Source organism: Neovison vison, chromosome 3 (assembly GCF_020171115.1).
Source record: "Neovison vison isolate M4711 chromosome 3, ASM_NN_V1, whole genome shotgun sequence".
NCBI lineage: Eukaryota > Metazoa > Chordata > Mammalia > Carnivora > Mustelidae > Neogale > Neogale vison.
Genome location: NC_058093.1, coordinates 210003585 through 210018410, shown reverse-complemented (window position 1 = coordinate 210018410; position 14826 = coordinate 210003585). Strand labels below are relative to the sequence as shown.

The 14826-nt window shown below is 37.3% G+C and overlaps 1 protein-coding gene across 4 annotated transcripts in view; it reads left to right on the top strand.

The window, feature by feature from the left end:
• SPIRE1 (spire type actin nucleation factor 1) overlaps positions 1–14826 on the top strand; it is a 187163-nt gene that overhangs the window by 136047 nt on the left and 36290 nt on the right. For all 4 annotated transcript variants that reach the window (XM_044243648.1, XM_044243649.1, XM_044243650.1 and 1 more), the window contains exons 7-8: positions 6690–6776; positions 7428–7557. In XM_044243648.1, the coding sequence (XP_044099583.1) occupies positions 6690–6776; positions 7428–7557 (217 nt within the window). The remainder of the gene's footprint in view (positions 1–6689; positions 6777–7427; positions 7558–14826) is intronic.

Below are 14826 nucleotides of genomic sequence, written 5' to 3'. Positions count from 1 at the left end.
TATTGTTTGAGTTCCACAGTTATGCACTCATTATCAGGCTACTCTTTTTCACATGTGTATAGAGGAAGATTCAGATTTTAACCATGTAGTTTCATCTTTGGATGGTGGTTTCTTTTAACAAAAGGCTAAATAGTTTTTGGATTATGGTGTTGATGAGTAGCACCATTTCATGATACTTACAGATAGATGCTGTCTCATGAAAAATGTCACTTGAGGAGTCGGTGCTTCTGTGCTTAATGGCAAGAATCCTTTCATTTACTTGAAATGTTGAAATATAAGGAAGAATAAGCAGGAGTCTGGCATTTTAGGCAGAGATGGCTCCCATGCCACCCCATTTGGTGCCAGCTCCAGGTCTTAGAAGTTCTGCCCAGCTGACTAAGATAGAACGTGGCTTTATTTGGAACAATAAGTCCACACCCAGAGCCAGTGTCAAAAGCAGTAGAGCTTGGTGACTGTTGGGAGAACTAAAGAGACTAGACTGTGGCCTCAGTAGTGTCTGAGACCATTCAGAAATTGAAGAAAAAGAAAGTAACCTAGAAAATAAGACAGCCAAAGTTGAGTAAGATCCCACTTATTCCTGGGCATCTCAAAGGTTGTGCTCGTGCTGGGCCCACTTCAGAGAGACTGAAGAGGTGAGCTGTTAGTCGCTGGCCAAATAGAGAGGTCTTGTGAATGCAGAAAGTAAAATTTGGGCAGATGTTTAACTCCTGTGACAGAGGAAGGGAGCCTTACTGGCATCACTGTATTTATGTACTACTTCTGACCTATCATTGGCTGATCGCTAAGTACTTTGCTGACCCAGCAACAACTCCTAGGAAGCCCAGCTTAAAAATAAAAACAAGAATTTTGAAAAAAAAAAAAATACTGAGCAGAAATATTAGAACGTACATGTGGCAGGGGAAGTAGACTTAACAGAATTAGTGTAAACAAGTCACTAAGCAAATAAACAATAATAGCGAGCCCCTGCAAGTAGAGATCAAGATCCAGAGTTCTTACAATATATTCTTTTAAGAAGTAGTTTATAGCATAACATTATAGACACAAACAACAACAAAAACAGAAAAGTGTGGCCCATAGTAGTAACTCTTAGTATAGGAAAAGTTATGGAATGCATAACAGGGTGTGGGGGTAAGGAGCCTCCAGTTGCCCAGGTCCAACCAGTAGTCACATCCTTTCAGTGACCTTCCAACTGTAAACCAATTGAACTTCAAAAAGGTAACACAGAGAACACCTTTATGACCTTATGATAGGCAGAGATTTCTTTAAATAGGACAGGTATGTACATTGTGTGCCAGAAGAGTTAGACAGGAATATACTAACTAGCATTTTTGCAGTACCATAATGTGGACGTAACCAGTATCCACCAATGGTGAAGTAAGTAAATTATGAACAAATAAATAGAGTAAGAGCAAGGAAATTAATTTCTTCTACATGTGACAGTCTAATTAAATCTCTGAGACATAATGGTGAGCAATAAAAGCCAAACCCACAAAAAGCCCTACATAGGATTCCATTCGTATATTTTTTTTAATTCAAAAAAACTATTCCTTTTATAAGTGTGTAGGGATGTCTTTTCTGTATTCTTCACTCATACTGTGTTACACTCTCAAACTTTTATCTACCAGTTTTACAGGTCCGATCTCATTTAATTTCCATTTCTTTATGAGTAAGATCAAACATCTTTTTAAATATGTTTTAGACAATGTATATGATGCTTAAGAGCAGTGACTCTGGAAATACGGTAACTATGTTTGAATCTCAGTTCTGCCATCAACTCAATAGCATTTGGGGCATTTTGCATGTACATATATATGTGTAGTATACATGTAATACAGGTACTGGTTTTAAAAAGTGAGACAGCCTGTTTTCTTTTTCTTTTTTTTTTTTAATGCCCTTTATGGGGTTTTTTGACTTTTTTTTAATTTAATTTTTTATTTTTTATTAACATATAATGTATTATTAGCCCCAGGGGTACAGGTCTGTGAATCGTCAGGCTTACACACATCACAGCACTCACCATAGCACATATCCTCCCCAATGTCCATAACCCAACCTTCCTCTCCCTAACCCCCTCCCTCCAGCAACCCTCAGTTTGTTCTGTGAGATTAAGAGTCTTATGGTTGGGAGAAGGGGGGTAGGGTTATGGACATTGGGGAGGGTATGTGCTTTTGGGTAAATTGGAAGGGGAGATGAACCATGAGAGACTATGGACTCTGAAAAACAATCTGAGGGGTTTGAAGTGGCGGGGGGGTGGGAGGTTGGGGTACCAGGTGGTGGGTATTATAGAGGGCACGGCTTGCATGGAGCACTGGGTGTGGTGAAAAAATAATGAATACTGTTTTTCTGAAAATAAATAAATTGGAAAAAAAAAATAAAAAAAAAAGAGTCTTATGGTTGAGACAACCAGTTTTCTATAAAATTTTAAGAAAAGAGTGAAAAGGTTTTTACTGAGTTTTCTAAGAAGCTCAGAGCATAGAGAAACATTGCTGAATAGCCTGATTATTTAAAAAAGCCCAAATGAGGTGGAGACTGGATATAGAGTATGTTTTCTACTTTAGTCCTGTAACTTCTGAAACGTGGAAAGAGGAGAGGCTAAAATATTAGACATAGACTGGGTCTTCATCTCAAGGAAATTAAAGCGGGATCTCAAAGAGATATCTGCACTCCCGTGTAGGTCACGGCATTATTCACAACAGCCAAGTTATGGAAACAGGTTAAATGTCAACAGATGAATGGATAAAGAAAATGTGTATGCATCTACAGTGGAATAGTATTCAGTCTTAAAAGGGAAGAAGATCCTGCCATTTAACAACATGGATGAACCTGAAGGACATCATGCTAGGTGAAATAAACTGGGCACACAAAGATAAATACTGTAAGACCTCACTTGTATGGTGAACTTTAGGAAGGCAAACTCACGGAAGCTAAGACTAGGACAGTAGGTTTCCAGGGGCTCAGGGATGGGGGAACTGGAGAGATACTGGTTAAATGTTGGTCAAAGGTCACATGTTTCAGTTATAAGATGAATAAGTTCTAGGGATACAGCATGGTGACTGTAGTTAATAACACTATATTGTGTACTTGAAATATGCTGAAATATGCTCTGAAAAACAACCTGAGGGTTTTAAAGGGCCGGGGGGGGGGGTGGGAGGTTGGAGGAGCCAGGTGATGGATATTAGAGAGGGCATGTATTGTATGGAGCACTGGGTGTGGTGCATAAACAATGAATTCTGTTACGCTGAAAAGAAATTTTTAAAAAAAGTGAAAAAAAATATGCTAAGAGCATATATCTTAAGTGTTCCCACCAAAAAAAAAAAAGAAAAGAACAGTAATTGTGTGAGGTGTTGGATGTGTTAATTAATTAGCTTGGTTGAGGCAAGCATTTCACAATGCATATACACATATCAAGTAATCATACCATACACTTTAAATATGCATTATATTTCTTTGTCAGTTCAACCTCAGTAAGGCTGAGGGAAAAAAGAAATCTGATTGGGGCCCAGTATTAATCCATAAACTGTAGATCAGCTTTGTACAGTTTTAGTTGTGATCTTATGTCATCATTAGTGGTTCTGCTTTACTTAAGACAAAAATAGAAGAAAAAAGTTTTTTCAAGGCTCAAGCTATTCAAGCTTTTTGTTTGTTGAGGGTTCTGTGAGCTTCAGGATGACAGGTGATTATAAACACAATTTATAAATGTGTTCTTTGTAATAATTACCAGCGATGCATCTGCTTGCCATTTAATCTACTTAGATATAAATAATACATTTTTTGAACTTAGAGCTTGTGGGTAGGAAATGAAGACAAATGGATAGATGTTTCTGCTTCGTGGTAGCCACTGTTGTTTTCCTTTCATGTCTTTCTCTGGCTAAATCCATGCAGTTCACTTAAGTAAATGTATACTAAGCCCCTGTGCAAGGGGCTGGGCAGATGGAGGTTCCAGTGTGAGCAAGTTCATACAGGGAAGTTTGCAAGATTTCAATCAAAAAAGCTAAAATTCTTATTAATTCCTTTATTATATAAATGTACTTGATAAATGAGAATGCAAATTCAGCTACTCATTTGATCTTCAAAAACTGGGTGTTAAAAAATTTTTTTATTCTTACCAATATAATGCTACTTTCTAATTTCTTTAAAAACAAATATTTTTATAAAGAGTAGACACAGAGACTTTTCAAAGATGGTCTATCTGTACCTGAAGTAATATACTGAGATGTTTTATAATCCTCAGGTTTAAACTCCATAACCATACCATAGTTATCCTCTGTTTTGGGTACAGTTGTGCTGATGTTGGAAATTGGTGGCTTAGCCATACTGTATATTATTTAGAATATTAAGTTATAGAAGTGTAAAACATTTCAGTTGGCCTTTTTCAAAATGTTTGCGTAAAATACCTTAATCCCATCAAATAGCTTCAAATAACTCACCTTTTAAAAAATGAAGATGTAGAAGCAACATCTTTTATTGAGAAGTTAAGGCATTGTGGCTCAGATATGAGATCAAGTTGTATAAATGTCTTATTTACTTGTGGCTCCACTATTTATGTTCACACAGGAATCATTTATCATTGCAACTCAGAGCTTGTTTCAGTATGTGCTGTGTATTTATTGGAAAATAATTTCATTGAGTCAGCAGCACAATGGTATTAGCACAAAGTTACATTTTCCTCCTGGTAAGGACTTTCACTGACTCACATCCACACTGTTCTGCCATCTACCTCATGAGCCCTGACGCACATTTTGTAATTGAGATCCAGGATAGTTTCTGGCCAGTGTGGAAACTGAACTTACGTGCTTGTTTGGGGAACAGGATTTACAACCCTAGCCTTATTTAAACCAATTCCCTAAACACTGCTATTGTGATGGAAAGTAAACATTGACGTAAAATCATGTGAAGAATGGCTAGAAAGATATATATTATCCTGTTCAAGAGTTGTTCTACAATGATTTTGTAAAAAATCTTATGTACTACCAAATCCATAGGTAGGGGGTTGTTGTCGTGTCACGTTAGGCCTCCAGGTCAGCTGCTAGCAGACATACCCTCCTTAAGCCAAGTACTAGCAATTCAAGCAGCTTTTCCTCCTAAATCTTTCCATGGGCCATCCTGGCTTCATTCAGGAGTGGGAGGTGTGGCCCAGGGAAGAAGAGAGTGATGTAGGTCACAGAAGCGTTGGCGCACACACTGAACTCAGATAGCGGGGTCACATTTGGGGAGCAGACTGTGCTTGGGAGTGACAGTTCAGACCCTTTTTAAGAATATATATTTAATGTTATTTGTCAGCAGACACAAAATAGCAACACGGACAAAAAAAAAATCAAAACTCAGAGCGGCAGTGAAGAATAATCAACTGATTAATGACTTGTGAGCAATTAAAGTAGTATTTAAGGTTGATGAGTACACAAAAAAAACCAACCACACCCTGAAATCTTACAGTCTTACAAAAATACCTGAGGAGTACCTGGGTGGCTCGTTTGGTTAAGTGTCTGCCTTCAGCTGAGGTCATGATCTCAGGGTTCTAGGATCAAGCTCTGCTTGAGGCTCCTTGCTCAGTTAGGGGGTCTGCTTTTCTTTCTGCCCCAACCCACCATGCTCTTACTCTCTCTCTCTCTCTCAAATAGATAAATAAATCTTTAAGAAAAACTTGAAAAAGACTTTACTGAATTTTACAATAATTCTAAAATTTAAATGACATTTCCAATAATAAGTTGTGAAGCATAAACATTTCTAACTTATCAAAATCTAAAAAGTCAACTGTCAATGCAAGAGGAATAACAAACTATCTTTTTCTTCTCTCCAACAAAATTAATATAAAGTTATTAGAATATGATGGAGTAATCAAAGAGTAGGTCTCCAAAGTAGAAAGGGAAAGGAGATTTTTCAGGCAGTGCATTAATAAAAATAATATGCTAATTTTTTTATTTTAAGAAGTATTCGGTATTTGTCATTTTTAAAAATTTATTAACTTGTTAACATTTTTTTTCATCCATCTTTCATGGAGGAACATGACAGAAAATACCTAGCAGGTTCTAGTTTTTCATATTAAGACTGGGAAATAAATGGAACAAAATGGCCACAACTGTGCCTTCTGGGGTAGTAAAATGTGAGTTTAGATTGTCAATTTTTGTGGATTTCTAAGGTTTTCTTAATTTGCTCGTAAAAATTTCTAACACATTGCTATAAAAAGAGAGTATATTACAGCAGGAGTCAGAGACAGATGAGGGCTCTACCAAAACTCTTGAACTTACTAATTTTGTGAATGAGGCAAATACCCTCCTTGACATGAGCCTGAGTTTTATCTATAATATGTGACTCGTGTCACCAGTCCTTCTTAGGTTTTGTACAAGGATGAAAGTAAGAAGTAAAAGGCTTTATAAGTTATAAAATAGTAAGCATAATATTATTTATTCCATTCATATTCATAATTTTAGAAACTTTTTGTAAGATGCATCCTTATATATATTTCCCCCAAGTGGTAGAACTAATGATTCACTTTATGAACTTGTATTTTCTTCAGCTCTACATGGTTGTTTTTGCTCTAAATCACTCAGCTATTTATTCTCCATTTTATTGATTCAGAACACATCTTTGGTAGAGCCAAAGTACACTTCCAGTAGGTAACAGCTGTACCCAGAAACTTATAATGATAATCCTATAGTCATATGAATCTTGCACTTTTTGTCTCCTTTCAGGTCAATGGTGATATTCCCCCTCGATTAAAAAAAAGTGCTCATGAAATCATCCTGGACTTCATCAGATCAAGACCCCCTTTAAATCCGGTATGTGATCTGAGTGTTCCCCTTGGTTGGAGGTCTTGTAGCAATGTGCTCTCCTCTAGGACATGGTTTCTAGAACTCAGCTCTCAAGGTAGTTTCTACACTGATCTTTTATTCTCAGAATGATAAAGTCTAACTGTAAGTTATATTCTTCAGTCACAGAAAAAATACTTGAAATTATTCAATACAAGGCTGTCTTAGAATGTTTTAACTCAAAACAACCTGACTTATGGTGCAGTTTAGTAGCCACATGTCCCTGAGTAATCAGCCTCTCTGAGCCTTTATTTCTTCAACTATAGAAAGAAGAGAACAATAGCAATCTAAGAGGGTTGTGATGATTTACTCAAAAATGTTACTTTTAAAAACAGTAATAGTAATAAATATAGGTTACATTCCAATTGATTGCCTATCCTGGTAGCCTATTGTGAACATAATTATAACGTCAGCGAAACTGACTCCTTACAATTGGTTGAGCGCATATGACTAAGTTACTGTGAGATCCAGTATTATCCCTGTTGCTTAGTCTTTTATCAAACAGTGTTGCAATCAGTGAAATACAATTTCATAGTACTGTACTATAGGAATGGACTTTAGTAAGAATTATTTAAGGACAACTACTGAAGTCTATAGCCATGAATTTTTTTCCCCCCTAAGGTCTCAGCCAGAAAACTGAAACCCACTCCACCACGGCCACGGAGCCTCCATGAAAGAATCTTAGAAGAAATCAAAGCAGAAAGAAAGCTGCGGCCTGTCTCGCCAGAGGAGATAAGACGCAGCAGATTAGGTGAGTCTGATGCTTACTGCACTGCTGGTCTAGCCTTGGCCACTTGGAGCAGTGTCTCTATCAAGCTAGCCCAGCGAAAAGTAGTGGCTTAATGGTGCAGTATTTAAGAGCAGTGTTTGTTCTTTTCTCTCACATACACACTTACTCAAAGCTTATACTTGAAACCCAAGAGAGTAGGAAATTCTTTTCCCATATGATATTGAACTACATGAGAGCGTCATGGCCTAGTAGGAATTGCTCTGCCATTCTCTAGACTGTGGTTTTGGGAGAGCCCCTTTCCCTCTCTGAGTGTTGATTTCTTGACTGGCAGAAGGGAGATAAAAATTCCTCTGTACTTTAATTATGGCTTCTGTGTAAGAAATAGGATTGTGGTCAAAATGCCTCATAAATTTTAATATGTATACAAAGCTATTATGTTTTAGAAATATAATAGTTTTACTTCACGTTTCTGTTGTCTTAATTATGGCTTTAAAGATACAGTATTATGTGGTGAAAGCATCGATTGTTATCTGATGCCACCTAACTTATTCCCAAACTTCCTTTATTTTTATTTAATGTTTTTAATGTGTACTATAAACACATATTGATTTTGATTTATAGAAAGAACATATTATAAAATGTTTGTAAACATTTTTGTTTATACAGTTCTCCACCTATTTGTAAGATTGAAGATGCCCAAAGAATTCAGAGAAACTTCCTTTAGGAAAATAGATGATAGTGACATCTGAACAGTAGAGGAACCACACTCTCCTTGTTTTCTCCACTGATCTCTTTCCTGCCCTTTTAGACTCTGCTTGGTCCTTCAGATTTCTATTCTGGGCTCACCTCTCTCTGAGCAACTATACCCTTTTCCATAGTTTTTGTTCTGGTTAATAAAGCTCTCATCTGTGCACCGATCTCGCTGAGCTCACACCCATTCATCCATCTGACTGTGAGCTAGGGCCTACAGCAGGACAGAGAACCCATCTGTTTTCTCCCAAACCATCTTCTCCTGTTTCCCCATCTTAGTGTGCTCAAGGCAGAACCTCTGCATCATCTCCGACTCCTATCTAACAGCCATCCCTGTTGATGTTTCTGATTCTGGATCATGTTAGTTTTCCCCCTTTCTTAGCCCAACGCTATCCTAAACCAGTCTGTCATCTTCTCTTGTCTAGTTTATCGCATCAGCTTTGACTGCTGTCCCTGCTTCCAGCCTCAAGCTCTGTAACATCGAGTAATGTCATGTTGGTATCCTTTTATTAAACTCTCAGCCCTTCTTTTACCTGGACCTTCTTGCCAGCAGGGCCCAGTTTGTTGTCCTGTTCGTTGTTGTAGAAGTGATTCCGTGGGCCCTGAAGTAATTTAATGTATCTTCTAGTTACAAATCTACTGAGTGAGTAACAGTTTTATCAGTTTATCCCTGTCTAATTTTTATGGCAGCAAGCATTGTCTCCAAAAAATAACGTTTAAAGCATGCTAAGTGACAAATCCATATAAGCATTTGTATATTAGTGATCTAAAACATAGAAGCCATGTGCGGCAAGAGTTCTTATCCTGAGAGTCCTCGAATGGGCCTGATGAGAATCTGTGAGTCCCCAGAAATATAAAAAATATATGCTTATATCACAAAATGTATGTATGCGCAGTTTTCTGGAGAGAGCGTCCGTAGCTTTCCTTGGTTTCCTAAAGAGTACAAAGCCTCAAAGAGTAAGAACCACTGTGGGAAAATAAGGAAGTGGTATTATGGGATGCTAGCTTAAGACTGGATTTTTTAAATTTGTTTACCTTGAGAGGAAACAATGGGAGTAAAAGAAAAGATTTCAAAAAAACCATGAGGCAAAATAAATATATTACCATGAGAAAAATAAGCTTCGTGATTTACAGTACAGAGTGATTAGGCTGAAAGACTGTCTGCTTCAGTGAAAGTACCCACAGAATAGAGAAAGTTTACCGCCATACCAACCTGAACACGCCAGATCTCGTATGTTCTTGGACGCTAAGCAGGGTCGGACCTGATTAGTACTTGGATGGGAGAATAGAGAAAAGAACAAGCTAGGCATAATGTTCTTATACAATGTGGATGATATTTAACTTATAGTTCCTTCACTTTTCCAATAGTTTTTTATCCTTTACTTTGTATTAAGCAATCGTATCATCTTCTGGGGTGCAGAGATGAACAAGGCATAAGGCCCGCCCGCAAATGCTTGCAGAAGAATGACTCCAGAATGTCGTGCATGTTCATGCTGCAAGACCATTACCAGCAGCCAATCAGAAGGCATTAGTGAGGCCATCTGAGGGAGAGACTGGCAGTCCCTGTAAATGTCAAGGGGCCACCCTCATTGCTTGAAAGGTTCATTGCAAGCTTTGTCACATACATTTTCTTCTGTTTCATTTTAAATAAACTAGATGCTAAATAATAGGAAACCCACTAGAGAATAATTAAGTATCAGAGGTGCCTGGGTGCTCAGTCGGTTAAGTGACCAACTCTTGGTCCCGATCTCATGGCTTCTAGGATGGAACCCCATGTCGGGCTCGGAGCTCAGCATGGGAGTCTGCTTGGATATTCTGTCCCTCTGCCCCTTCCCTCATTTGCACACTGGCATGCTCTGTCTCTCTCTATCTCTGTCACGTTCAAATAAATTTTTTAAAAATAATTAAATATCAAATTTATGATACGAGCATATCTTATTTTATTTTTTATTTTAACCTTATAAACGGTGTTTCACAATAATCAGAATTGAGCTGTTACAGAAAATGATTGTCCATTCTGTGAGAGTCTTACTTCTACAATTCTGCATCCAAACTGATCTTGAATCTTACTGGAAAGTAAGGGATTTGGGTTGATTTCTGCAGATCTACATTGGTTCTTACTATACAGTTTCACTTTAGGGAGTTTGACTAGGATGAGGTTGGCAGAATGAACTTGAGGAGAAGTTTTCCTAAATATTTTTATAACGTTTCCCCTCCATGTAATTAATTGTGAGCAGAATCCCACTATAGAAATTGGGAAATGTGTCAGTGTTTAAAGAAGAAATGTTACCCATCCACTGTGAACCTACTTGTGCAGTATGAAACCGAGATGAGAACTGTAGGCACAGTATTCTGTTCTCTTCACTTAACATTGTGTGCGATGCGAACATCTTCCCATGTCATTAAATAGGGTATCCTGATATATGGCTAAATTGTGTTTTATTTCCCTATTTCTTGACAGACTTCGCATTTTTTTCCCCATCAAGTCTGAAAATGCTGTTCTTGTGTATCAGTCTCTGTTCATGTCCAATCATTTTCTTTTTCCTAACATCTCATACTGAATTGAGATTTGGGGTTTTAAATATAAATTGTACCTTTAAAAAACATCTTTTCCATAAACTTCTTAATTCCTGTTATGCTTGATTTCTCTTCTCTTTGTGGCACATAGAGCTTGGAAATGATCCAAACCTCATCTTCCAAGAAATAAGAGCATCCCTTTCTTATGCAGTAGTCAGTCGTATTTCAAAAGACAGATTCATATATCAGAGAAGAACAGAATGAGAAGATATTAGAGAAGGGTGGCAAGTGCTTTGAGAATATTTTATCTTTTATTTGCTATGTGTAATTAGGAAAATCTAGAGTCAATAGTATTTGAATTCAGAAATGCAGGCCTTTTCTATGATTCACAGATATTTATTTGAAAACCTCACACTAATGCATGTATAAATACTATGATCAGATCAATCAGATTAGGGACAGAAGAAACTGGATATTTACTTCTGCAAGGGTTAATTGTAATATTCCTTCATAGAAGTCTTAAAATAATTATAAACAATTATAATTAATAAATGCTTAGATTTTTCTTTAGAAAAACATTAAAAAGTAATTTTATAACGCTTTTGTAAAGTCAGCATTTTGAGGTAGAACACTTATTTCTCCTCTTCAGTGAATATTAGTTAAATTTTGAAACACTTTTGTTTGAAATACATAATTTCTGCATCTAGAATATCTTGATTATTGAACTTCAAGTTTCTGCTATGAATTTTTTTTGTTAACATATAGTGTATTATTAGTTTCAAAGGTAGAGTTCAGTGATTCATCTGTCTTTTATAACGCCCACTCTCATTATATCACAGGTTCATCACCTGGATGCTCCATCCCTCCAAGCCCCTCCCCTCCCGCAACCCTGTTTGTTTCCTATAATTAAGGTTGTCTCCCTCTCTGATTTCGTCTTGTTTTATTTTTTCCCTCCCTTCCCATATGCTCCTCTGTTTTGTTTCTTAAATGCCACATATGAGTGAGATATGATCATTGTCTTTCTCTGATTGACTTATTTCGTTCAACATAATACTGTCTAGTTCTGTCCACATTGTTGCAAAGGCAAGATTCCTTTTTTTTTTTTTTTAATGGTGGAGTAGTATTCCATTGTGTGTGTGTGTGTGTGTGTGTGTGTGTGTGTGTGTGTGTTTAACTCACATCTTTATCCCCTCATCTGTCAATGGACATCTGGCTATTTCCATAGTTTGGCTATTGTGGGCATTTCTGCTATAAACATTGGGGTGTAGGTTCCCCCTTCAGATCACTACATTTGTATCTTTGGGATAAATACCTAGTAGTCCAATTGCTGGGTCATAGGGTAGCTCTGTTTTCAACTTTTTGAGGTACCTCTATACTGTTTTCCAGAGTGGCTGCACCAGCTTGCATTCCCAACAACAGTGTAGGAGGGTTCTCCTTTCTCCTCATCCTTGCCAACCTCTGTCATTTCCTGACTTGTTAATTTTAGCCATTCTGACTGGTGTGAAGTTGTATCTCATTGTTGTATTTCCCAGATGCCAATTGTGAGCACTTTTTCTTGTGTCCGTTGGCCATTTGATTTGTATGTCCTCTTCGGAGAAATGTCTGTCATGTCTTCTGCCCATTTCCTGATTGGATTTTTTTTTAAAGATTTTATCTATTTGATAGAGAGAGATGAGCAGGGGGTAGGGGGAGAGGGAGAGGGAGAAGCAGACTCCTCTCTGAGCAGGGAGCCCAAGGCGGGACACTGAGATCATGACCCAAACCGAAGGCAGGTACTTAACCAACTGAGCACCTAGGCACCCTGCCTGATTGGACTATTTGTTCTTTGGGTGTTGAGTTTGATAAGTTCTTTATAGGTTTTGGATACTAGTCCTTTATCTGATTACACATTGGCAAATATCTTCTCCCATTCCACCAGTTGTCTTTTGTTTTTGTCCACTATTTCCTTTGCTGTACGAAAGCTTTTCATCTTGATGAAGGCCCAATAGCTCATTTTTGCCTTTGTTTCCCTTGTCTTTGGAGACGTGTCTAGCAAGAAGGCCAAGGTCACAGAGGTTGCTGCCTATGTTCTTCTCAAGGATTTTGATGGATTCCTGTCTCACATTTAACTCTTTCATCCATTTTTAGTCTATTTTTGTGTGTGGTGTAAGAAAATGGCAGTTTCATTCGTCTGCATGTGGCTGTCCAGTTTTCCCAAAACCATTTGTTGAAGAGACCATCACTTTTCCATTGGACATTCTTTCATTCTTTCCTGCTTTGTTGAGGATGAGTTGACCATAGAGTGTCCATTTCTGAGTTCTGTATTCTGTTCCACTGATTTATGTGTCTGCTTCTGTGCCAGTACCATGCTGTCTTAATGATCACAGCTTTATAATAGAGCTTGAAGTCCAGGATTGTGATGCCAACAGCTTTGTTTTTCTTTTTCAACCTTCCATTGGCTCTTCAGGGTCTTTTCTGGCTCCATACAAATTTTTGGATTATTTGTTCCAGTTCTATGAAAAATGTTGATAGGGATTGCACTGAATGTATAGATTGCTGTAGGCAGAATAGACATTTTAACAATATTTGTTCTTCCAATCCATAAGATACCTATTCCTAGGTATCCCAAAAGACAATAGACATTGGGATGTCTAGGAATAGCAAAATAAACAAATAACAAATAGCAAAATAACAAAAAAAATTCATAGCAGAAACTTGAAGTTCAATAATCAAGATATTCTAGATGCAGAAATTATGTATTTCAAACAAAAGTGTTTCAAAATTTAACTAATATTCACTGAAGAGGAGAAATAAGTGTTCTACCTCAAAATGCTGACTTTACAAAAGCGTTATAAAATTACTTTTTAATGTTTTTCTAAAGAAAAATCTAAGCATTTATTAATTATTCCTAGATTCTATTCCTAGACATCCCAATGTCTGTGCATTGATTTTCTATCCTGTGACTTTGCTGAATTCCTGTATGAGTTCTAGCAATTTTGGGGTGGAGTCTTTTGGGTTTTCCACATAGAGTATCATGTCATCTGTGATGAGTGAGAGTTTGACTTCTTTGCTGATTCAGATGCCTTTTACAGAAATACAGAATTTTTTAAATAGGTAGGTTTTTAAAATTCAAGTAGAGTTAACCTACACTGTTATATTAGTTTCAGGTGTACATATAATGATTCAGCAGTTTTATACATTTCTCAGTGCTCATTAGGTTAAATGTACTTTTTGTCCCCTTCACCTGTTTTACCCATCCCCTCACCTACCTGCCCTCTGGTAACCACCAGGATCTTTTTTCCTTTGTCTCTTTCCTTTGTTCGTTTGTTTAGTTTCTTAAATTCCAAATACAGTATTTGTCTTTCTCTAACTGACATATTTCACTTAACATCATATCCTTTAAATCCATCCATGTTGCTGCAAATGGTAAGATTTCATTCTTTTTTTTTAAAAGATTTTATTTATTTATTTGACAGAGAGAGATTACAAGTAGGCAGAGAGGCAGGTAGAGAGAGAAGGAGGAGGAAGCAGGCTCCCTGCTGAGCAGAGAGCCCGATGCGGGACTCGATCCCAGGACCCCGAGATCATGACCTGAGCCGAAGGCAGCGGCTCAACCCACTGAGCCACCCAGGCGCCCAGATTTCATTCTTTTTTATGGCTGAACAATATTCCATTGTGTGGCTGTATATACACAAACACACACATCTTCTTTACTTCTTCTTTATCCATTCCACATCTTCTTTATCCATTCATCAGTTGATGGACACTTGGGCTGCTTCCATTTCTTGACAATTGTAAATAATGCTGCAGTAAACATAGAGGAGCATGTATCTTTTCAAATTAATGTTTTCATTTCCTTTGGATAAATACCCAATAGTAGAATTACTGGATCATATGATAATTCTATTTTTAATTTTTTGAGGAACCTGCATACAGTTTTCTATAGTAGCTGCAACAGTTTACATTCCCACCACCAGTACACAAGGTTTCTTTTTTCTCCACATCCTTGCCAACACTTGTTGTTTCTTATATTTTTATTTTAGC